Source organism: Salmo trutta, chromosome 22, assembly GCF_901001165.1.
Source record: "Salmo trutta chromosome 22, fSalTru1.1, whole genome shotgun sequence".
NCBI lineage: Eukaryota > Metazoa > Chordata > Actinopteri > Salmoniformes > Salmonidae > Salmo > Salmo trutta.
The window spans coordinates 43,181,385-43,205,305 of record NC_042978.1 but is presented as its reverse complement, the minus strand read 5'-3'; the positions used below and the strand labels follow the sequence as shown (position 1 = coordinate 43,205,305).

At 49.9% G+C, this 23,921-nt stretch overlaps 1 protein-coding gene across 1 annotated transcript in view; it reads right to left on the bottom strand.

The window, feature by feature from the left end:
* The window catches only part of hmcn1 (hemicentin 1), a 240,835-nt gene that overhangs the window by 115,011 nt on the left and 101,903 nt on the right, over window positions 1-23,921 (bottom strand). The window contains exons 12-18 of the mRNA XM_029706242.1: window positions 21,943-22,212; window positions 11,727-11,868; window positions 11,287-11,414; window positions 11,057-11,170; window positions 5,712-5,873; window positions 5,246-5,440; window positions 5,006-5,101 (exon numbers count right to left, since the gene is read on the bottom strand). Coding sequence (XP_029562102.1) covers window positions 5,006-5,101; window positions 5,246-5,440; window positions 5,712-5,873; window positions 11,057-11,170; window positions 11,287-11,414; window positions 11,727-11,868; window positions 21,943-22,212 — 1,107 coding nt within the window. The remainder of the gene's footprint in view (window positions 1-5,005; window positions 5,102-5,245; window positions 5,441-5,711; window positions 5,874-11,056; window positions 11,171-11,286; window positions 11,415-11,726; window positions 11,869-21,942; window positions 22,213-23,921) is intronic.

Sequence of the window (23,921 nt, the reverse complement as noted above, 5' to 3'; positions counted from 1 at the left end):
ACAAGATTCAACAACTGAGACATAACCTGAACATGGCTGGTGGCATTGTCATGCTGGAGGTGGCTCAGGCTGGAGGTGGCTCAGGCTCAGGTCTACTTCCCCCACCCAACCTGTCCACCCCCGAATGCTCAGGGCTATGATGCGTCGCTGGAGACCTCGGGCTGTAGAGCAAAACTGAAGGCTCAGGACTGTAGAGCGCCTCTGGGAGCTCCAGACTGTAGGCCGTCTCACTCGGTTCCGGACTGTAGGCAGACTCACTCGGTTCCGGACTGTAGGCCGTCTCACTCAGTTCCGGACTGTAGGCAGACTCACTCGGTTCCGGACTGTAGGCCGTCTCACTCGGTTCCGGACTGTAGGCCGTCTCACTCGGTTCCGGACTGTAGGCCGTCTCACTCGGTTCCGGACTGTAGGCCGTCTCACTCGGTTCAGAACTGTAGGCCGTCTCACTCGGTTCCGGACTGTAGGCCATCTCACTCAGTTCCAGACTGCACACTGTTGCCGGATACTCTGGACGGGGTACTGTCGCCGGATACTCTGGACGGGGTACTGTCGTCAGACACTCTGGACGGGGTACTGTCGTCGGACACTCTGGACAGGGTACTGTTGCCGGATACTCTAGACGGGGCACTGTCGTCGGACACTCTGGACGGGGCACTGTCATTGGACACTCTGGACGGGGCACTGTCGTCGGACACTCTGGACGGGGCACTGTCGTTGGACACTCTGGACAGAGCACTGTCGTTGGACACTCTGGACAGAGCACTGTCGTTGGACACTCTGGACGGGGCACTGTCGTTGGACACTCTGGACGGGGCACTGTCGTTGGACACTCTGGACGGGGCACTGTCGTTGGACACTCTGGACGGGGCACTGTCTTCAGAAGCTCGAGACTGGGCTGACGCACTGGAAGCCTGATGCGTGGGGTTGGTAGTGGAGGTACCAGCCTGGAGACACGCACCTCAGGGCTAGTGCGGGGAGCAGGAACAGGCCGAGTTGGACTGGGCTGACACGCTGGAGGCCTGGTGCGTGGTGTGGGTACTGGACGTGCCAGACTAGGGATTCGCACCTCAGGGCCAGCACGAGAAGCGGGAACTGGATACATCGGGCCATGCGTAAGCAATGGAGGTCTGGAGCGCACCTCTTGCACAACCCGTCCTGGCTGGATGGTAATAGCAGCCCTGCACGAGCAGAATGCTGGTACAGGGCGAACTGGGCTGTGCAGAGGCCTGATGGTTGCCGTGCGTAGAGCAGGCATAGGGTAGCCTGGACCTAGGAGGCGCACTGGTGACCAGATGCGCTGTGCAGGCATCCTCCTTCCAGGCTGGATGCCTACTCTAGCACGGCACTTGTGAGGGGCTGGGATCGCTCGCACCGGACTGTGCGTGCGCATGGGCGAGATCGTGCGCACTACAGCATACTCCAGCTCTCTCCGCTCCAAATGCTTCCCGTAATAAGCACGGGGAGCTGGCTTAGGGCTCACCCTTGGCCCAGCCAAACTACCCGTGCGCCCCCCCAAAAAAAAATCTTGGGGGTGCCTCTCGTGCTTCCCCATCGGCGCGTACAAGGACCTCATATCGGCGCTGCTTCGCCTTGGCTGCCTCTATCTCCTCCAGTGGGCGGCGGTATTCCCCAGCCTGGTGCCAAGGTCCAGCCCCATCCAGAATTTCCTCCACGATTCTACTGAGTACTGCTGCTGCTCCATCCTCCGCTGCTTGGTCCGTTTTTGGTGGGAGGTTCTGTCACGGTTGTCGTAGGGTTGAGACCAATACGCAGCGGGTATATGTACACTCATCTTCTTTTATTAGGACAAAGAAGGGAAACCAAACACAAACACGTATACAAAAACACAACGATGATAGACAGTCCTGTAAGGCATAAAGCTAAACACGGAAATAACCTCCCACAAAGTGTCAGGTGAAAACAGGCTCCCTAAGTATGACTCTCAATCAGCAACAACGATGTACAGCTGTTCCTGATTGAGAGTCATACCAGGCCAACACAGAAATACAAAACTAGAACAGCCCCTTAGAAAATAAACCCAAGAACATACCCAACACCCCGGAACACATAAATCAAATACCCCTCTACAATACACACACACCCCGAACCACCTAAATAAACTACCCCCTCTACATCGACACTTACACCAATAAACCCCAGAAACACTCTACACAAAATATCCCTCCATCTAAACCCATACACAAAACCATGAAAACAAATACCCTCTGCCACGTCCTGACTAAACTACAATAACAAATAGACCCCTTTACTGGTCAGGACGTGACAGGTCCAGCAACGGTGGGTTTGTGCCCATAGGCAACGTTGTTGACGGTGAAGTCTGGTGAGGACCTGCCTTACAACAGGCCTACAAGCCCTCAGTCCAGCCACTCTCAGCCTATTGCGGACAGTCTGAGCACTGATAGAGGGATTGTGGTGTAACTCGGGCAGTTGTTGTTGCCATCCTGTACCTGTCCCGCAGATGTGATGTTCGGTTGTACCGATCCTGTGCAGGTGTTGTTACAAATAGTCTGCCACTGCGAGGACGATCAGCTGTCCATCCTGTCTCCCTGTAGCGCTGTCTTAAGCGTCTCACAGTACGGACATTGCAATTCATTGCCCTGGCCACATCTGCAGTCCTCATGCCTCCTTGCAGCATGCCTAAGGCACGTTCACACAGATAAGCAGGGACCATGGGAATCTTTCTTGAGGTGTCAGTAGAAAGGCCTCTTCAGTGTCCTAAGTTTTCATAACTGTGACCTTAACTGCCTACCGTCTGTAAGCTGTTAGTGTCTTAACGACCGTTCCACAGGTGCATGTTCATTAATTGTTTATGGTTCGTTGAACAAGCATGGGAAACAGTGTTTAAACCCTTTACAATGAAGATCTGTGAAGTTATTTGGATTTTTATGAATTATCTTTGAAAGACAGGGTCCTGAAAAAGGCTGCTGAGTTTAGCTGACTAAACTCCACACCATGGTGAAGGACGTTTCTGTTGAACTTTATTAACGGAGTGGAGCAGTGACCAGGCTTTATTAACGGAGTGGAGCAGTGACCAGGCTTTATTAACGGAGTGGAGCAGTGACCAGGCTTTATTAACGGAGTGGAGCAGTGACCAGGCTTTATTAACGGAGTGGAGCAGTGACCAGGCTTTATTAACGGAGTGGAGCAGTGACCAGGCTTTATTAACGGAGTGGAGCAGTGACCAGGCTTTATTAACGGAGTGGAGCAGTGACCAGGCTTTATTAACGGAGTGGAGCAGTGACCAGGCTTTGTGGAATTCAACTCCAACTACAACGATTTGGCCAAAAAATAATTCAAAACGTTAAAATTATGAAACGCTAAACTTGTACCTATATTTCTCCCCTGTTGTTGTCTTCCTTTCTTTGTTTGCTGAAATCCTGAATCTAATAGAACCACCAACTGTTTCATTGTTGAAATTCAATTGACATATAAACTTCGCTCTGTATCCCTATAATACCCTCCTCTACCCTACCCTCTGTACCCCTCCTATAATACCCTCCTCTACCCTACCCTCTGTACCCCTCCTATAATACCCTCCTCTACCCTACCCTCTGTACCCCTCCTATAATACCCTCCTCTACCCTACCCTCTGTACCCCTCCTATAATACCCTCCTCTACCCTACCCTCTGTACCACTCCTATAATACCCTCCTCTACCCTACCCTCTGTACCCCTCCTATAATACCCTCCTCTACCCTACCCTCTGTACCCCTCCTATAATACCCTCCTCTACCCTACCCTCTGTACCACTCCTATAATACCCTCCTCTACCCTACCCTCTGTACCACTCCTATAATACCCTCCTCTACCCTACCCTCTGTACCCCTCCTATAATACCCTCCTCTACCCTACCCTCTGTACCCCTCCTATAATACCTTCCTCTACCCTACCCTCTGTACCACTCCTATAATACCCTCCTCTACCCTACCCTCTGTACCCCTCCTATAATACCCTCCTCTACCCTACCCTCTGTACCCCTCCTATAATACCCTCCTCTACCCTACCCTCTGTACCACTCCTATAATACCCTCCTCTACCCTACCCTCTGTACCACTCCTATAATACCCTCCTCTACCCTACCCTCTGTACCACTCCTATAATACCCTCCTCTACCCTACCCTCTGTACCCCTCCTATAATACCCTCCTCTACCCTACCCACGGTACCCCTATAATACCCTCCTCTACCCTACCCACGGTACCCCTATAATACCCTCCTCTACCCTACCCTCTGTACCCCTCCTATAATACCCTCCTCTACCCTACCCTCTGTACCCCTCCTATAATACCCTCCTCTACCCTACCCTCTGTACCCCTCCTATAATACCCTCCTCTACCCTACCCTCTGTACCCCTCCTATAATACCCTCCTCTACCCTACCCTCTGTACCACTCCTATAATACCCTCCTCTACCCTACCCTCTGTACCCCTCCTATAATACCCTCCTCTACCCTACCCTCTGTACCACTCCTATAATACCCTCCTCTACCCTACCCTCTGTACCCCTCCTATAATACCCTCCTCTACCCTACCCACGGTACCCCTATAATACCCTCCTCTACCCTACCCTCTGTACCCCTCCTATAATACCCTCCTCTACCCTACCCTCTGTACCACTCCTATAATACCCTCCTCTACCCTACCCTCTGTACCCCTCCTATAATACCCTCCTCTACCCTACCCTCTGTACCACTCCTATAATACCCTCCTCTACCCTACCCTCTGTAGCCCTTCTATAATACCCTCCTCTACCCTACCCACGGTACCCCTATAATACCCTCCTCTACCCTACCCACGGTACCCCTATAATACCCTCCTCTACCCTACCCTCTGTACCCCTCCTATAATACTCTCTTCTACCCTACCCTCTGTACCATCTGTACCCCTATATTACCCTCTTCTACCCTACCCTCTATACCACTATAATACCCTCCTCTACCTACCCTCTGTACCCCTATAATACCCTGATCTCTGTCTGTCTCTTACCCAGTCCGGTGACAGTGACTCTGGCGTGGGTCTGGATCCTCCCAAACTGGTTCTGGGCCTCACAAACATACACCGTCTCATCCTCCACCCACAGATCTAACACAGAGAAGAGAGAAGATAGGAATTAGTGTGTGTGTGTGTGTGTGTGTGTGTGTGTGTGTGTGTGTGTGTGTGTGTGTGTGTGTGAGAGAGTGTGTGTGTGCGTGCGTGCGTGCATGTGTATATGAACCAAAACCTCACTGCTGATTTGCAGGTCCCCTCCTGTCTTCTGTGTGATGGTGCTGTGTGTGGGGCGTCTGGTGAAGACGGGTGCGTTGTCCTCCCTCCTCCAGGTGATCTGGGGTTCGGGGTACCCCTGTGCGTGGCACGGCAGGGTCACGTTAGAGCCAATGTCCGCCGCCACGTCAGACGGTTCTCTGGTGAACTGGGGTGCAGCTGGAAGGCGAAGGTCAGAGGTTAGGGTTTACAGAGGTCAACAACACTAAGAGCTAAATCCCTCATAAGACCATAAATAAAGGCTACATTCATCCATCAATACAGCCATCTACACAGCAGGCAATATTTGACATGGGACAATATAATGATGTGATTTTCTGGTGGTAAACTGGTCTTTTCTGGGTGTAGAGATGTCAGATGTCAAAATTACAAGACATCTTTGATGACATCTTTGATCATGATGTGTTCAAGAGTCCAGAGGAATCCTTACATCCTACATCCAGAGTGATCTTCCCAGGTGAGGAGGTTCCTGAAGGGTTCACAGCCACACAGGTGTAGTCCCCCGCGTCAACGTCCTGTGTCTCCTTGATCGTCAGAGTCCCTCCCAGGGGGTCAATATCCATGTAGGATGATGGCCGCAGCTGCAGGTCACCTGTGGGTCAAATAAAGGGCAACCAGGAAGTTGTTAACCAGGAAGTTGTATATGGTCATATCAAATAAAATTGTATTTGTCACGCTTCATAAACAACAGGTGTAGACTAACAGTGAAATGTTTACTTACGGGCCCTTTCCAACAATGTAAAGATAAATAATAGAAAAACAATAACACAAGGAATAAATACAAGATGAGTAACGACAACTTGGCTATATACACGAGGTACCAGTACCTAGTCGATGTGCAGGGTTGCATGGTAATTGAGGTAGATACACAAAAGTATGTGGACACCTGCTCATCAAACATCTCATTCCAAAATCATGGGCATTAAAATGGAGTTGGTCCCCCCTTTTCTGGTATAACAGCCTCCACTCTTCTGGGAAGGCTTTCCACTAGATGTGGGAACATTGCTGCGGGGACTTACTTCCATTCAGCCACAAGAGCATTAGTGAGGTTGGGCACTGATGTTAGGCGATTAGCCCTGGCTTGCAGTCGGCATTCCAATTCATCCCAAAGCCTATAGCCTTTAGCTCAGTGTGGATGTTGCCTGTAATCCATGGCTTCTGGTTGGGATATGTATGTATGGTCACTGTGGGGAATACATCGTCGATGCACTTATTAATGAAGCCCGTGACTGTGTGTGGAGTAAAGGTGATCTAGAGTTTTTCCCCTCTAGTTGCACAGGTGAAACGCTTGTAAAAATGAGGTAAGATGGAGTTCAGTTTCCCTGCATTAAAATCACCGGCCACTAGGAGCACCGCCTCTAGATGGGCATTTTCTTGTTTGCTTAGGGCCCTATACAGCTCGTTGAGTGCGGTCTTAGTGCCAGCATCGGTTTGTGGTGGTAAATAGACAGCTAAGAAAAAGATAGATGAAAGCTCTTGGTAAATAGTATGGTCTTCAGCTTATTACTTTCTATTCTATTTCCGGCGAGCAAAACCTATCAAGTACATAACGTGAGGCGAGCAAAACCAATGAAATATTATCAAATGCTGTGTGTTTGTTTGCAGCAAATTTTTATGAAATGAGAATGAGCATTTGCATCATTCATTCTTTCTTCTAGTGTGTACTCTTCATCTTTCTCTTTGTCTTTCTCGTTCAAAGAATAAGTGGACAGAGCAGCAGAATGAAAAAGAGAGTGTTTTAAGGGTAGACTAAACGACAGGAGGGTTTTAAGGGTTAGACTAAACGACAGGAGGGTTAGGGTTACACCGTGTCCAAGCGTGCGTCCAAGTGTGCCATCGTGCGCAAATTGATTTTGTCCCCCGGTACCAAACGCGATCAGGACACGCAGGTTGAAATATCTAAACATACTCTGAACCAATTATATTAATTTCGGGACAGGTCGAAAAGCATTAAACATTTATGGCAATTTAGCTAGCTATATTGCAGTTGCTAGCTAATTTGTCATAATTAGCTAGCTTGCTGTTGCTAGCTAATTTGTCCTGGGATATAAACGTTGGGTTGTTATTTTACCTGAAATGCACAAGGTCCTCTACTCTGACAATTAATCCACAGATAAAACGGTCAAGCGAATAATTTCTAGTCATCTCTCCTCCTTCCAGACTGTTTCTTCTTTGGACTTTATATGGTGATTGGCATCTAACGTTCATAATAAGGTGTATTACCACAACCGACCGACCGACCGACCTCAGTACATCTTTCATTCGCCCGCGTAGGTATAACCAATGAGGAGATGGCATGTGGGTATATGCTTCTATAAACCAATGACGAGATGGGAGAGGCAGGACTTGTACCTCGTTCAGCGTCACAAATAGAACTGACATCATTTTTGGGGAGCTTTGCAATGCTCGTTGGTGCACGCGAGGAGTGTGGGTGTAATGAGTGTATGTGTACATTTATTTTGCAGTGCTCGCGCATACGATGCGAGCAGTGTGGTCAGCATGATAGACTAAAAGCCAGGAGTGTTTTAAGGGTTCGACTAAAAGACAGGAGCATTTTAACTTCTCTAGGGTAGGGGGCAGTATTCTGACGTCCAGATGAAAGGCGTGCCCATAGTAAACTGCCTGCTACTCAGGCTCAGAAGGTAGGATATGCATATTATTAGTAGATTTGGATAGAAAACACTCTGTGTTTCTAAAACTGTTTTAATGATGTCTGTGAGTATAACAGAACTCATATGGCAGGCAAAAACCTGAGAAAAATCCAACCAGGAAGTGTGGAAATCTGAGGTTTGTAGTTTTTCAAGTGATTGCCTATACAGTATACAGTGACTTAGGGTTCATTTTGCACTTCCTACGGCTTCCACTAGATGTCAACAGTCTTTAGAACATTGTTTCATGCTTCTACTGTTATTGGGGAGAGAATAAGAGCTGACTCAACAAGTGGACTGCCTGAGGCCAATGAGTTGTTTACTGCGCGGTCACACAGGAGGCCGATCCTTCTTTTTCCTCTGTAATAAATACGCTATTGTCCGGTTGGAATATTATCGAATATTTATGATAAAAAGACCCTAAGGATTGATTGTAAACATCGTTTGACATGTTTCTACAAACGGTAACGGAACTTTCTGACTTTTCATCTAGGGTTATGCGCTTGCGCATTGTGCCTTTGGAATAGTGATCTGAACGTGCGAACAAAAGGGAGGTATTTGGACATAAATATGGAGTTTATCGAACAAAACAAACATTTCTTGTGGAAGTGGGAGTCCTGGGAGTGCATTCCGACGAAGATCAGCAAAGGTAAGTGAAGATTTATAATACTATTTCTGAGTTTTGTTGACTCCAGAACTTGGCGGGTAACTGTATAGCTTGCTTTAATGGCTGAGCTCTGTACTCAGAATATTGAACAATGCGCTTTCGCTGTAAAGCTATTTTGAAATCTGACACAGCGGTTGCATTAAGGAGAAGTGTATCTATAATTCTTTCAATAACTGTTGTAAATTTTATCAACGTTTATGATAAGTATTTCTGTAAATTGATGTGCTCATTCACATGAAGTTTTGGAGGCAAAACATTTTCTGAACATCACGTGCCAATGTAAAATGGGTTTTTGGATATAAATGTGAACTTTATCGAACAAAACATACATGTATTGTTTAACATTGAGTCCTGGGAGTGTCATCTGATGAAGATCGTCAAAGGTTAGTGATTCATTTTAGCTGTATTTCTGGTTTTTGTGACGCATCTCCTTGCTTGGAAAATGGCTGTGTGGTTTTTCTTGTCTCAGCGCTGTCCTAACATAATCTAATGTTATGCTTTTGCCATAAAGCCTTTTTGAAATCGGACAATGTGGTTGGATTAACGAGAAGTGTATCTTTAAAATGGGATACAATAGTTGTATGTTTGAGAAATTTGAATTATGAGATTTTTGTTGTTTTGAATTTGCCGCCCTGCTATTTCACTGGCTGTTGAATAGTGTGTCCCGCGGGTGAGACGCTAGCGTCCCATATACCCCAGAGAGGTTAAGGGATAGACTAAAAGATAGGAGTGTTTTAAGGGTTAGACTAAAAGGCAGGAGTGTTTTAAGGGTTATACTAAAAGACAGGAACGTTTTAAGGGTAGACTAAAAGCAACAGCGTTTTAAGGGTAGACTAAAAGCAACAGCGTTTTAAGGGTAGACTAAAAGCAACAGCGTTTTAAGGGTTAGACTGAAAGCAGGAGCGTTTTAAGGGTTAGGCTAAAACACAGGAACGTTTTAAGGTTTCCCACGGGGAGGCCTGAGTCAGTCAAGTGTGTCAGAGGTGTCAGAGGAGCACTTCCTGTGCACCAGTCGATAAAACACTCCACTTCCTGCTCTGCACTCTATAAAACATACGACTTCCTGTCTGCCCAGGGCCACGGCAAGCTGATTTATTAAGGCTAACACACAGAGGTATGTGAATGAGAAGTCTCTTTGTGGGTGTGTATGTCTCCGTGTGTGTCTGTGTCTGTGTGTGTGTGTGTCTGTGTGTGTGTGTATCTGTGTGTGTGTGTCTCTGTGTGTGTGTGTCTGTGTGTGTGTGTGTCTCTGTGTTTATGTCTCTGTGTGTGTGTGTGTGTGTGTGTGTGTGTGTGTGTGTGTGTGTGTGTGTGTGTGTATGTGTGTCTCTCTATGGCTACAACAGTGAGTTCTACACTAGATGTCTGCGTGGGACTGATTTCTTCATTCCGCTCCCTCTCGATCCCAGGCTGTGTCGTGACTTGGAGTCCGATAGGGCGGAGCACAACTGGCCTAGCGTTGTCTGGGTTAGCGGAGGGTTTGTCTGGGGAGGCTTTACTTGGATCATCATGCTCTAGCGACTCCCTGTGGTGGGCCGGGCACCTGCAGGCTGAATACGGTTGTCAGTTGAATGGTGTTTCTTCCAACACATCGGTATGGGTGACTTCCGAGTTAAGCGCGCGGGTGTTATGTTTGGCAGGTCATGTTTCGGAAGACGCATGATTCGACCTTCACCTCGAGCCCCGTTGGGGAGTTGCAGCGATGCAATTGGATATCACGAAAAAGAGGATATAGGATATACCCTACCTTTTACTACTGAACTAGAAGAATGATGAGAGTGGACACTTATAGGATATACCCTACCTTTTAGGAGCGGGAGGCAGTGACAAAATAAATTGGTAATCAATATCTATTGAAAAGGATCACCATGGTAACCTATGCATCTTTTTCCTTTTCAACAACGATCACATTTTTGGATTGCACCTCAACTCCACTTCTTTCCATTATCAGTATTTATTTACAGACACTGCAGTAATCTATATCCTAATCACATGATTTTCCGCCTGTACATAGACTACCTCATTTCATAGAGACCACACATATACTAGACACACTTGATCTGGCACATCCAACACGGAGAGGAGAGGTAGGCTACTTAACGTGAAGCAGCGAATTCTTAAGTGTGTGAATAATGCGACAAAGATGTGTTTCTAATACAATAGGAAGAGGCCTGGTCCAACGCATACAAAGCAGAAAGACGACCGTTTCCAAATAATCTGCAGGACAAACTAAGTTGTCTGTCTGAAAAAATGCAGACTGTGCCGCAATGACCTATGTTGGGACCCGCGGGAAAGCAACCCTCTACACCATAAAGTCAGGGTTAAGTAACCATATGGGATATTCATGTCCTGAGGAATAAAAGCTACACTCTCTACTCAACGACAGATGAAGGCCTCTTCTCTTCTCATCATCCCTCTCTGCCACACACAGGAGGCTGCTTCCAAGTCAACATACCTTACCTTTGAACCACCTGATCTCCGGCTGGGGGATCCCTGAGGCGGAGCATGCCAAGATGGTGGTTTCTCCTAGACCAATCAGAATCTCACTCAGCACCACGATCACCACAGGGGACTCTGGGGGAAGACAAGAGACCAGGGGGGTGAGAGTATGACAGAGGGAGACTGACAGAGCACAACACAGGTTAAAGGAGTCCGTCCGTCCGTCTGCATGTCTGTTGTGTCCTACTCACCGATATAGGTGAGGACGGATGTTTGAGTGTCTGTCCCAGCCAGGTTGCTGGCCAGACAGCCGTACACCCCAGCATCCTTCTGTTCCATGTTCCTAATGATCAGACTCCCATCAGGGGCCATTCTGTGTCTGCACAGGGGTCAGAGGTCAGAGGATTAATACATATTGACACACATCAACCTCATCTACACACACCTGTAATAACACAGCAACACAGACAACACTCCATGAAGTACATTAGCACACAGTCATCTGAAGATCCCTAGCAACAGCTCAGACTAAATGATTTAGTTATTTGGTAAATGTAAGTACCACCAAAGCACGATAACCCTTAAGCCTTAAGCACAACAACAAACAAACAAAACAAACACAGGACACAGCAGTCTTCTGCCACTCCTGACCTGCGTGACCTGTGTGAGAGGTGAAAGGTTGTGACCTCACCTGCTGGAACCCACGAGGAACATGTCGTTGTGTGTCCAGACCAGGTGAGGGGCAGGGTAACCTCTGGCCGAGCACCTGATTCTCACTTCCTGTCCCGTGGTAAAGGTCTGGTGCCGGGGGTCCACTGACACCTGGGGGGGCTCTGAAAGAAAGGAGGGGGTCACAGCAACATGAATATCCTTAAGTCATCTGGTTCAATAATGATTGCTCCCATCAAAGATCAATTCATATAATCCACTGACCAAATAAATGTACATTGTATATCTTTAAATTTGAAGGTGAGACTAACTTGCACAGTGGTTTATAGAAGCGTATCAATAAACCCGTTGTGATGAAAGCAGGCAGATAGGAGTCTACCTGTGCCCTGCACCTGCCCTTTGCTCTCCCTCTCGCCAAGTGGCCTTTTGGGTGGTGGTATAATTATATATTTTTTGCATACAGTTTTTGCAGTTGTTGTTCTGAACCCACTGCCCCCAAGTCATCGTGACTTCGTCAAGTTTGCCCAGTTGTGCCTTTTCCCAGTCTGCCCTGTACGGAGCTAACGTGCACCCGCTTGTGCCTTTTTGCCCAGTCTGCCCTGTACGGAGCTAACGTGCACCCGCTTGTGCCTTTTCCCAGTCTGCCCTGTACGGAGCTAACGTGCACCCGCTTGTGCCTTTTTGCCCAGTCTGCCCTGTACGGAGCTAACGTGCACCCGCTTGTGCCTTTTCCCAGTCTGCCCTGTACGGAGCTAATGTGCACCCGCTTGTGCCTTTTCCCAGTCTGCCCTGTACGGAGCTAACGTGCACCCGCTTGTGCCTTTTTCCCAGTCTGCCCTGTACGGAGCTAACGTGCACCCGCTTGTGCCTTTTCCCAGTCTGCCCTGTACGGAGCTAACGTGCACCCGCTTGTGCCTTTTCCCAGTCTGCCCTGTACGGAGCTTGCCCGTGCCGGTATCCAAACATGCATGGCTTGAAATGCGGTAATAAAAATAGAAATGGACTCATAGCCGCGGGAAGGATCCTGGAGGTGCAGCAGCACCCCTGATATACTGAAATACATTGGTCAAAGTTATAGAATTACTACTGCCTTTTCAGAAAGAAATCAAATCATTCAGAATAGCCTACTACACCCTGAGTAGGCCTTTTCATTTAGCCACAGAGGATCAGTAGCTCCTTTTAACAAATTGCCTAGCTGTGGATTGTGTGTAGCCCAATAACAAGGCACAGCCTACAGTCGAGAACGCACGACGAATCTGTCAGCGAACAGCACGCAGACAAAACAGGCCTTTCGCAATATTTGAAATACAATTGCGAAAAAACAAAGGTTGGAAAGCAAATAGCTCCTGCTGAAAAGAGAAGACTCCAACCTGTCTGCTGTTAGCTAGCAAAGTATTTAATCAACTTCCAAATAGGCCTATAGAGCTAACATTGTTTGACAAAGTAAAACAAGAGAGAGGCACTAGCATATCGGTCATCCCCGACCTGCGCATCATTGGGTGAGTCAGTGAAACTTTGAAAGATGTTTAGGACTATAATTTCCTGTACAATATGTGTGTCCCAATACAGCTAGGCCTGGACTATTGATGGATTCAAAACCAGGTCATTATTATTGATCTTAGATTCTCAGTTTGTCAGTGTCAAAGTAGCCTGTCATTTCCATCATTTGTGCGGTATTAAAAAAGATTCAGCTAAAGTCTCTAGTCATGTTAAAGGCCACATTTTCCCCGGACTCTAGGTTACTTCATTATAAAGGTACCTCAGAGCTCCCCAGGTCACCCCCTCTCATGACCTCAGAGCTCCCTAGGTCAACCCCTCTCATGACCTCAGAGCTCCCCAGGTCACCCCCTCTCATGACCTGAGAGCTCCCCAGGTCACCCCCTGTAAGGTCCTCAGAGCTCCCTAGGTCACCCCCCTCTCACGACCTCAGAGCTCCCCAGGTCACCCCCTCTCATGACCTCAGAGCTCCCCAGGTCACCCCCTCTCATGACCTCAGAGCTCCCTAGGTCACCCCCTCTCACGACCTCAGAGCTCCCCAGGTCACCCCCTCTCACGACCTCAGAGCTCCCTAGGTCACCCCCTCTCACGACCTCAGAGCTCCCTAGGTCACCCCCTCTCATGACCTCAGAGCTCCCTAGGTCACCCCCTCTCATGAACTCAGAGCTCCCCAGGTCACCCCCTCTCATGACCTCAGAGCTCCCCAGGTCACCCCCTCTCATGACCTCAGAGCTCCCTAGGTCACCCCCTCTCATGAACTCAGAGCTCCCCAGGTCACCCACTCTCAAGATCTCAGAGCTCCCTAGGTCACCCCCTCTCACGACCTCAGAGCTCCCTAGGTCACCCCCTATAAGGACCTCAGAGCTCCCTAGGTCACCCCCTCTCATGAACTCAGAGCTCCCCAGGTCACCCCCTCTCATGAACTCAGAGCTCCCCAGGTCACCCCCTCTCATGAAGTCAGAGCTCCCCAGGTCACCCCCTCTCACGACCTCAGAGCTCCCGAGGTCACCCCCTCTCATGACCTGAGAGCTCCCTAGGTCACCCCCTCTCATGACCTCAGAGCTCCCTAGGTCATCCCCTCTAAGGACCTCAGAGCTCCCTAGGTCACCCCCTCTCATGAACTCAGAGCTCCCCAGGTCACCCCCTCTCATGAACTCAGAGCTCCCCAGGTCACCCCCTCTCACGACCTCAGAGATCCCTAGGTCACCCCCTCTCATGACCTGAGAGCTCCCTAGGTCACCCCCTCTCATGACCTCAGAGCTCCCCAGGTCACCCCCTCTCATGACCTCAGAGCTCCCTAGGTCACCCCCTCTCATGAACTCAGAGCTCCCCAGGTCACCCCCTCTCAAGATCTCAGAGCTCCCTAGGTCACCCCCTCTCACGACCTCAGAGCTCCCTAGGTCACCCCCTATAAGGACCTCAGAGCTCCCTAGGTCACCCCCTCTCATGAACTCAGAGCTCCCCAGGTCACCCCCTCTCATGAACTCAGAGCTCCCCAGGTCACCCCCTCTCACGACCTCAGAGATCCCTAGGTCACCCCCTCTCATGACCTGAGAGCTCCCTAGGTCACCCCCTCTCATGACCTCAGAGCTCCCTAGGTCACCCCCTCTCATGACCTCAGAACTCCCCAGGTCACCCTCTCTCATGACCTCAGAGCTCCCTAGGTGTCACGGTTGTTGTCGGTGAAGGAGGACCAAAACGCAGCAGGTATGTGCAGGCTCATCTTGACTTTTATTTAACTATCAAAATGAACACCAAAATAACAAACAGAAATACGATCAACAAAAAACAGTCTGGTAAGGCACAAGGCTAAACACAGAACAATCACCCACAAATAACAAACACAAACACACCCTAATATATGGGACTCTCAATCAAAGGCAGATAGACAACACCTGCCTTCAACTGAGAGTCCCAACCCCAATTAACCAAACATAGAAACAGACATACTAGACTAAACATAGAATACCTGAAAACCAAACAGTGCCCAAAAACCCCGGAATACTTAAACCAAATGCCCCTTCAACAAAACACACCACCCCGAACCACATAAAACTAATACCCTCTGCCACGTCCTGACCAAACTACAATACTAATTAACCCTTATACTGGCCAGGACGTGACAGTACCCCCCCTTTAAAGGTGCTAACCCCGGAAGCACCTTAAAAACAAAAAAAACAAAAAAAAACAACCCCAAACAACAAAACCAAAATTCCCCTCTACTAAAGGGAGGGAAGGGAGGGTGGCTGCCGTCAACGACGGCACTGTGCTACACCCCCCCTCCCCAACCCACCTATATCTGGAGGTGGCTCTGGTTCCGGCCGTTCCAGGCTGTCGGGCCACTCTGGCATCGCCGGGGGGCAGTCCGGCCAGTCTGGGCAGTCTGGCAGTTCGGGACAGTCTGGGCAGTCTGGCAGCTCGGGACAGTCTGGGCAGTCTGGCAGCTCGGGACAGTCTGGGCAGTCTGCCGGCAGCTCGGGACAGTCTGGGCAGTCTGGCAGCTCGGGACAGTCTGGGCAGTCTGGCAGCTCGGGACAGTCTGGGCAGTCTGGCAGCTCGGGACAGTCTGGGCAGTCTGGCAGCTCGGGACAGTCTGGCAGCTCGGGACAGTCTGGGCAGTCTGGCCACTCCGGCAGTTCAGGGCAGTCTGGCCACTCCGGCAGTTCAGGGCAGTCTGGCCACTCCGGCAGTTCAGGGCAGTCTGGCCACTCCGGCAGTTCAGCGCAGTCTGGCCACTCCGGCAGTTCAGCGCAGTCTGGCCACTCCGGCAGTTCAGCGCAGTCTGGCCACTCCGGCAGTTCTGACGACTGTTGACTGGAGGGCAGCTCCGACGACTGTTGACTGGCGGGCAGCTCCGACGACTGTTGACTGGCGGGCAGCTCCGATGACTGTTGACTGGCGGGCAGCTCCGACGACTGTTGACTGGCGGGCAGCTCCGACGACTGTTGACTGGCGGGCAGCTCCGACGACTGTTGACTGGCGGGCAGCTCTGACGACTGTTGACTAGGTTTACGCACTTGAAGGCTAGTGCGGGGAGCGGGAACAGGACGAGTCGGACAGGGTTGACGCACTTCCGGGTCCGCACGAGAGACAGGAGCTGGAAACCCAGGGCTATGGAGGCGCACAGTCGGTCTAGATCTTACCTCCTGCACAACCCGCCTTGGCTGGATGGAAATAGTAGCCCTGTACGAGCGGGGTGCTCGTACAGGGCAGACTGGGCTGTGCAGGTGCCTGATGGTAGCCGTGCGTAGAGCGGGAGTTGGGTAGCCTGGTCCTCGGAGGCGTACCGGCGACCAGATGCGCTGCGCAGGCATTCTCCTACCAGGCTGGATGCCCGCTCTAGCACGGCACCTGCGAGGGGCTGGAATAACTCGCACCGGACTGTGCGTGCGTATGGGTGAGATAGTGCGCTCCTCAGCGAAACATAGCGCTCTCCACCCCATACGCTCCTCCATATAACCACGGGTAGCTGGCTTCCGGCTCTTCCTACGCCTAGCCAAACTACCCGTGTGCCCCCCCCAAAAATATTTATTGGGGGTGCCTCTCGTGCTTCTCCCTCAGCGCGTCCATGGCCTCGTACCTCCGCCTCTCTGCCTTGGCTGCCTCAATTTCCCACTGCGGGCGGCGATAATCCCCAGCCTGGTGCCAAGGTCCGGCCCCGTCCAGAACTTCCTCCCAGGTCCATTTCTCCCGCCAGTCCAACTCGAAGTCCCTCTGCTCCTTCCTCTGCTGCTTGGTCCATAGTTGGTGGGTGATTCTGTCACCCTTGTCGTCGGTTAAGGAGGACCAAAACGCAGCAGGTATGTGCAGGCTCATCTTGACGTTTATTTATTTTCAAAATGAACGTACAAGGAGTTTTTCCTAGGGAGTTTTTCCCAGCCACCGTGCTTCTTTCACATGCATTGCTTGCTGTTTGGGGTTTTAGGCTGGGTTTCTGTACAGCACTTTGAGATTTCAGCTGATGTACGAAGGGCTATATAAATAAATTTGATTTGATTTGATTTGATTTGATATAAGGCTTAGATTTGGTCTAGCTAGTTGGCACAGACCGCAGACTAACCCAGACCTCCATGGCCTGATACAGACCTGTCTAAAGATTTAGGCTCAGTTGTCACCCTTCTGCCTTGTTCACACCTAATAGCTTTAATAGAACATATCACTTTCAATATTCTAGGTAGCGTTAAAACTGCTGCACGTAACTACAACCAATAATGTTTCACGGAATATCTTTCATCGTCATCTCTCTTTTAATTGGTTAAAAAAATAAGGAATATTGATTCCAGATCTTCCCAAAGCCACCTGAATCCGCAAAGATTTTCCAATTGATTCATGATGTGTAACTCATGAATGTGATGTGTTTTCCCAATTTTCGCCGCCTGCCAAAATCATCTCCAGAGCCCAGTGCGCTCTAGCTCCGAGAAAATCCACAGCAGGATCCGGACTTCCCAACAAAGAACACTTACAGGAGAGTTTCCTGTTCTATACAGAACAACCCTCCTATTCTCATTCCCATTTCCTCTAGGAATTCCCAAGAAGGATTTGTCCATTCCTTTGCCCCCATGACTGGGATAGTGTTTTCATTATTTCTTTCTGTTTTTCTTTGGACACTGACAGTAAGTCCTATGATAACACCCTTCACCTAGGACGTCTCAATAAGGGGTCAGGGGTGATAGAGGGGTAAACAGTAAAACATTACAATGATTAAGAAGAGACAGCACTATAGCTACAGTATGTTATAAAGGTGCTGTTTGGCTGTCGTGATACTGTCCACTATCCTTACAATTCTCACTACAGGAGCCAACTGTCATCAGGTCATGAAAAGAGAGTGAGAGAACCAAAAAAAATTACATATAATTCCTTGACTTGGAATCGTCTGGACAATAAATCTCATTGGCCTCATCTATAACCCACTTTCCATCTGTATCCCACATAGAGGAAGACTTTGAACATGCTGTCTGTCTGAACACACCTCTACCTGCTCTCATCACCTTCTCTTCGTCCCATGTCTTTCCCCTCTACTGGGGGACCCGGTGACGTCACTCTGAGGACTAGGGGCTTCCTACAGTACAAGGACACATATTTCTCAAGTTTTACTCAGCAATAGCCTTTATGTGTCAGGACCAGGCCTGTCTTTGCCCACTGTTGTCCTGTGTCAGTAGCCCTGGCCCACTTCAAAGACCTGGCCTAATGACTAGGATGGACCTGACCAGGGGGTTATTAAAGAACAGCAGGGCCCTGGAACAGCTGTTACATAGAGAGAGAGAGAGAGAGAGAGAGAGAGAGAGAGAGAGAGAGAGAGAGAGAGAGAGAGAGAGAGAGAGAGAGAGAGAGAGAGAGAGAGAGAGAGAGAGAGAGAGAGAGAGAGAGAGGGGGGGGAAGAAAGGGACACGGAGAGAGTGCTGCGAGAGAGCTAAAGGGAGAAGAAAGGAAGATAGTTGAAGAGAACAAGAGAGAGGAGAGGGGGAGAGGAGAAGAGCTAGGAGAGAGAACAAGAGAGATGGATGTAGGGAGGGAGATAAAAACACATGAGTGCAACACTGAAAATCACCCAAGAAACCCTGGGAAACTTTTTTGGGGTCGATTGAGCAACTTATCACTCAATGAGCTGAGCAAATGACAGGGCAGGGTGGAGAAGTTCGCTCCAAACGTGTCTGCAGCAGCACCGGTACTGTATTATAACCTTCAGTAACCCCTCACTAACTAAGTTCGTTAAAGCCCTGTGAGCAGAACAAGCCCAGGAGCTAACCTAGAACACAGTGGAACACTTCTGACACATTCTGCTTGTTCTAGAACACAGTGGAACACTTCTGACACATTCTGTCAGTCCTAGAACACAGTGGAACACTTCTGACACATTCTGCTTGTTCTAGAACACAGTGGAACACTTCTGACACATTCTGCCAGTCCTAGAACACAGTGGAACACTTCTGACACATTCTGCCAGTCCTAGAACACAGTGGAACACTTCTGACACATTCTGCTTGTTCTAGAACACAGTGGAACACTTCTGACACATTCTGCCAGTCCTAGAACACAGTGGAACACTTCTGACACATTCTGCCAGTCCTAGAACACAGTGGAACACTTCTGACACATTCTGCCAGTCCTAGAACACAGTGGAACACTTCTGACACATTCTGCCAGTCCTAGAACACAGTGGAACACTTCTGACACATTCTGCCATATTCTACAGGTAAGGTTATGCTCATGACATGTAGCATCACACCTCACAGAGGGTCTTTAGTCAAGTTACAGTTGATGTCAAGGTTACGGTTAATTAAGGGTATCTTGAGGCTGATAAATAACAGAAGTGAAAATGTGTGTTGATTAAACGTAATGAGACTGACAAATGAGAGTGAAAGAATATTCCAAGATAACGATTGATTTTCAATAGCTGTAAATGAAGTCTTCAGTGACTACATCCTCTCCTCCATGTCACTGTTCTCTTGTCTATCTCTATCTCTCCTCTCTGTTCTCTCTGTTCTCTGCCCTCTCTCTCTCTGTTCTCTGCCCTCTCTCTCTATCTGTTCTCTCTGCTATCTCTCTCTCTGTTCTCTCTGCCCCTCTCTCTCTCTCTCTCTCTGTTCTCTCGCTCTCTGTTCTCTCTATCCCTTTCTCACCTCCTGCCACCTGGGCTGTAATGGATGGTCTGGATGGCCTTTGGCTGAGCTCATCTGCTAATAACTCCTTGTATCTGTCTCACATCGCCATTTCCTGACAGAAGGCATCCAGAGCACCTCGTCGGATACCACCTGACTGTCTGTCAGACAATGTGTTCCTGATGCCTTGTAAGAGAGCTGCTAACTACAGAGGAGATGTACTGTCCTGTAAGGAACTTGTTCTAAGTTGTCCTGCCTCTGCAATGGAAAAGCCTGGGTTAGCTAGCGCCCCAACACGTCCCATAAAGCATTAGGGTGAGTTATAGGGGCCCGGGAACGGGGGGAGAGAGGACTGTGTTGGGGAGGGGGGACTTTGTTGGGGAGAGAGGACTGTGTTGGGGAGAGAGGACTGTGTTGGGGAGAGGGGACTGTGTTGGGGAGAGAGGTTTGTGCTGGGGAGAGGAGAGAGGGGAGAGGGAAGAGTGGACTGTGTTCGGGAGAGAGGACTGTGTTGGGGAGAGAGGACTGTGTTGGGGAGAGAGGACTGTGTTGGGGAGAGAGGACTGTGTTGGGGAGAGGGGAGAGTGGACTGTGTTCGGGAGAGAGGAGAGTGGACTGTGTTTGGGAGAGAGGAGAGAAGACTGAGTTGGGGAGAGAGGACTGTGTTGGGGAGAGAGCAGAGAGGAGAGGGGACTGTGTTGGGAAGAGAAGACTGTGTTGGGGAGAGAGGACTGTGTTGAGGAGAGGGGAGAGGGGACTGTGTTGGAGAGAGGGGACAGGGAAGAGGGGACTGTGTTGGGGAGAGAGGAGAGAGGACTGTGTTGGGGAGAGGGGACTGTGTTTGGGAGTGGGGACTGTGTTTGGGAGTGGGGACTGTGTTGGGGACAGAGGTTTGTGTTGGGGAGAGGGGAGAGTGGACTGTGTTCGGGAGAGAGGAGAGGGGACTGTGTTGGGGAGAGAGGACTGTGTTGAGGAGAGGGGAAAGGGGACTGTGTTGGAGAGAGGGGAGAGGGAAGAGGGGACTGTGTTGGGGAGAGAGGAGAGAGGACTGTGTTGGGGAGAGAGGACTGTGTTTGGGAGTGGGGACTGTGTTTGGGAGTGGGGACTGTGTTGGGGAGAGAGGACTGTGTTGGGGAGAGAGGACTGTGTTGGGGAGAGAGGTTTGTGCTGGGGAGAGGGGAGAGGGGAGAGGGGAGAGTGGACTATGTTCGGGAGAGAGGAGAGAGGACTGAGTTGGGGAGAGAGGACTGTGTTGTGGAGAGGGGACTGTGTTGGGGAGAGAGGTTTGTGTTGGGGAGAGGGGAAAGTGGACTGTGTTGGGAGAGAGGACTGTGTTCGGGAGAGAGGAGAGTGGACTGTGTTCGGGAGAGAGGAGAGAGGACTAAGTTGGGGAGACAGGACTGTGTTGGGGAGAGAGCAGAGAGGAGAGGGGACTGTGTTGGGGAGTGGGGAGAGGGGACTGTGTTGGGGAGTGGGGAGAGGGGACTGTGTTGGGGAGTGGGGAGAGGGGTCTGTGTTTGGGAGCAGGGAGAGGGGTCTGTGTTTGGGAGCAGGGAGAGGGGTCTGTGTTTGGGGAGCAGGGAGAGGGGTCTGTGTTTGGGAGCAGGGAGAGGGGTCTGTGTTTGGGAGCAGGGAGAGGGGTCTGTGTTTGGGAGCAGGGAGAGGGGTCTGTGTTTGGGAGCAGGGAGAGGGGTCTGTGTTTGGGAGCAGGGAGAGGGATCTGTGTTTGGGAGCAGGGAGAGGGGTCTGTGTTTGGGAGCAGGGAGAGGGGTCTGTGTTTGGGAGCAGGGAGAGGGGTCTGTGTTTGGGAGCAGGGAGGGGGGTCTGTGTTTGGGAGCAGGGAGAGGGGTCTGTGTTTGGGAGCAAGGAGAGGGGTCTGTGTTTGGCAGCGAGGAAGGGGTCTGTGTTTGGGAGCGAGGAGGGGGTCTGTGTTTGGGAGCAGCGAGGTTGTGTTGCCCAGAGCCCCATTCCCCAGCGGTGTAAATCTGAACCCCCAGACATACTCCAGTCCAGCTAACACAGTGTGGAGAGGAGTGAGACACACATACACACATAAATGTACACATATGCATACACAAACACACATAGACAGACAAAAAAAATTCCAGGCTTACACATACACACAGAGAAATACACACACACCTTGCACGATGAGGTAGATGCGTTCAGTAGAAACTCCTCCCTCGTTGGTGGCGACACACTCGTACCAGCCGGCGTCGTCGGGGCCAACGGAGTGTACGTCCAGGGAGAGGTTGGCCAGGGGGCGCCGGCGGGGGTCCAGCCGGGCGTCCACACCCCCTCTGTGCCAGGTCAGGTTGAACTGGACCGTACTGGCCACATGGCAGGTCAGAACAGCACTGGAACCTGGAGTCGCTGTCACATTACCGCCCACTGTGATTGCTGGAGGGGGCTCTGTGGAGGGAGGGAGAGAGAGAGAGAGAGAGAGAGAGAGAGAGTGAGACAGAGAGACGGGTAGGGGTAGACAGGGAGAGAGAGACACAGAGAGGGGAGAGAGATGGGGGAGATAGACAGAAAGAAAGAGAGAGAGAGAGAGACAGAGAGACGGGTAGGGGTAGACATGGAGAGAGAGACTCAGAGAGGGGGGAGAGAGGGGGAGATAGACAGAAAGAAAGAGAGAGAGAGAGAGAGAGACAGAGAGACGGGTAGGGGTAGACAGGGAGAGAGAGACACAGAGAGTGGGGAGATAGACAGAAAGAGAGAGAGAGAGAGAGAGACAGAGAGACGGGTAGGGGTAGACAGGGAGAGAGAGACACAGAGAGTGGGGAGATAGACAGAAAGAGAGAGAGCGAGAACAGTAGGGGGTAGACAGAAAGAGAGAGAGAGTGAGACAGAGAGAAGGATGGGGGTAAACAGGGAGCGAGAGCCACAGAGGGGGGAGATAGACAGGAAGAGAGACAAAGAGAAGGGAACCTTTACCCCTGTACTGCTCAGCTTCATAGGGCCTGTCATCAATCATCTCTAAGAGGTTTGCCAAAAATATGCATGGAAAAACAGGGGGAAGGAGAGGTGGGGAGGAGGGGAAGAGGGGAGGAGGAAAGAGGGGAAGGAGCTCTGACCTGGGTTACAGGGGGCTGATATAAATTTGGGGAGACTGAAGGACTGAAGATGACATGCATACCGGGGTGAAATGGTCACCCTGTTTATAACATCACTGGCTCTGGGACAAAACCAAGCCAGAGCGGAGGGAGGGGAGGGAGGGAGGGAGGGAGGGAGGCTCGAGCCCCACCCTGTTCAACATATATATCAACGAATTGGCCAAGCAAATCATAAGAAATCAAAAGGATAATTACTTGACACATTCTAAAGAATTAATTTTAAAAAACAAAGCAAACTAGAATGCTATTTGGCCCTAAACAGAGAGTACGCAGTGGCAGAATACCTGACCACTGTGACTGACCAAAAATTATGGAAAGCTTTGACTATGTACAGACTCAGTGAGCATAGCCTTGCTATTGAGAAAGGTCGCCATAGGCAGACCTGGCTCTCAAGAGAAGACAGGCTATGTGCACACTGCCCACGAAATGAGGTGGAAACTGAGCTGCACTTCCTAACCTCCTGCCAAATGTATGACCATATTAGAGACACATATTTCCCTCAGATTACACAGACCCACAAAGAATTCGAAAACAAATCCAATTTTGATAAACTCCCATATCTTTTGGGTGAAATACCACAGCGTGCCATCACAGTAGCAAGATTTGTGACCGTTTATTTCACTTTTGTTTATTATCTATTATCTATTTCACTTGCTTTGGCAATGTAAACATATGTTTCCCATGCCAATAAAGCCCTTTGAATTGAATTGAATTGAGAGAGAGAGAGAGAGAGAGAGAAAGAGAGAGAGACAGAGAGAGAGCGAGAGAGAAAGAGAGGGAGAAAGAGAGAGAGAGAGAGAGAGACAGAGAGAGAAAGAGAGAGAGACAGAGAGAGAGCGAGAGAGAAAGAGAGGGAGAAAGAGAGAGAGAGAGAGAGAGAGAGCGAGAGAGAAAGAGAGGGAGAAAGAGAGAGAGAGAGAGAGAGAGAGAGAGAGAGAAAGAGAGAGAGAAAGAGAGACAGAGAGAGAAAGAGAGAGAGAGACAGAGAGAGAGACAGAGAGAGAG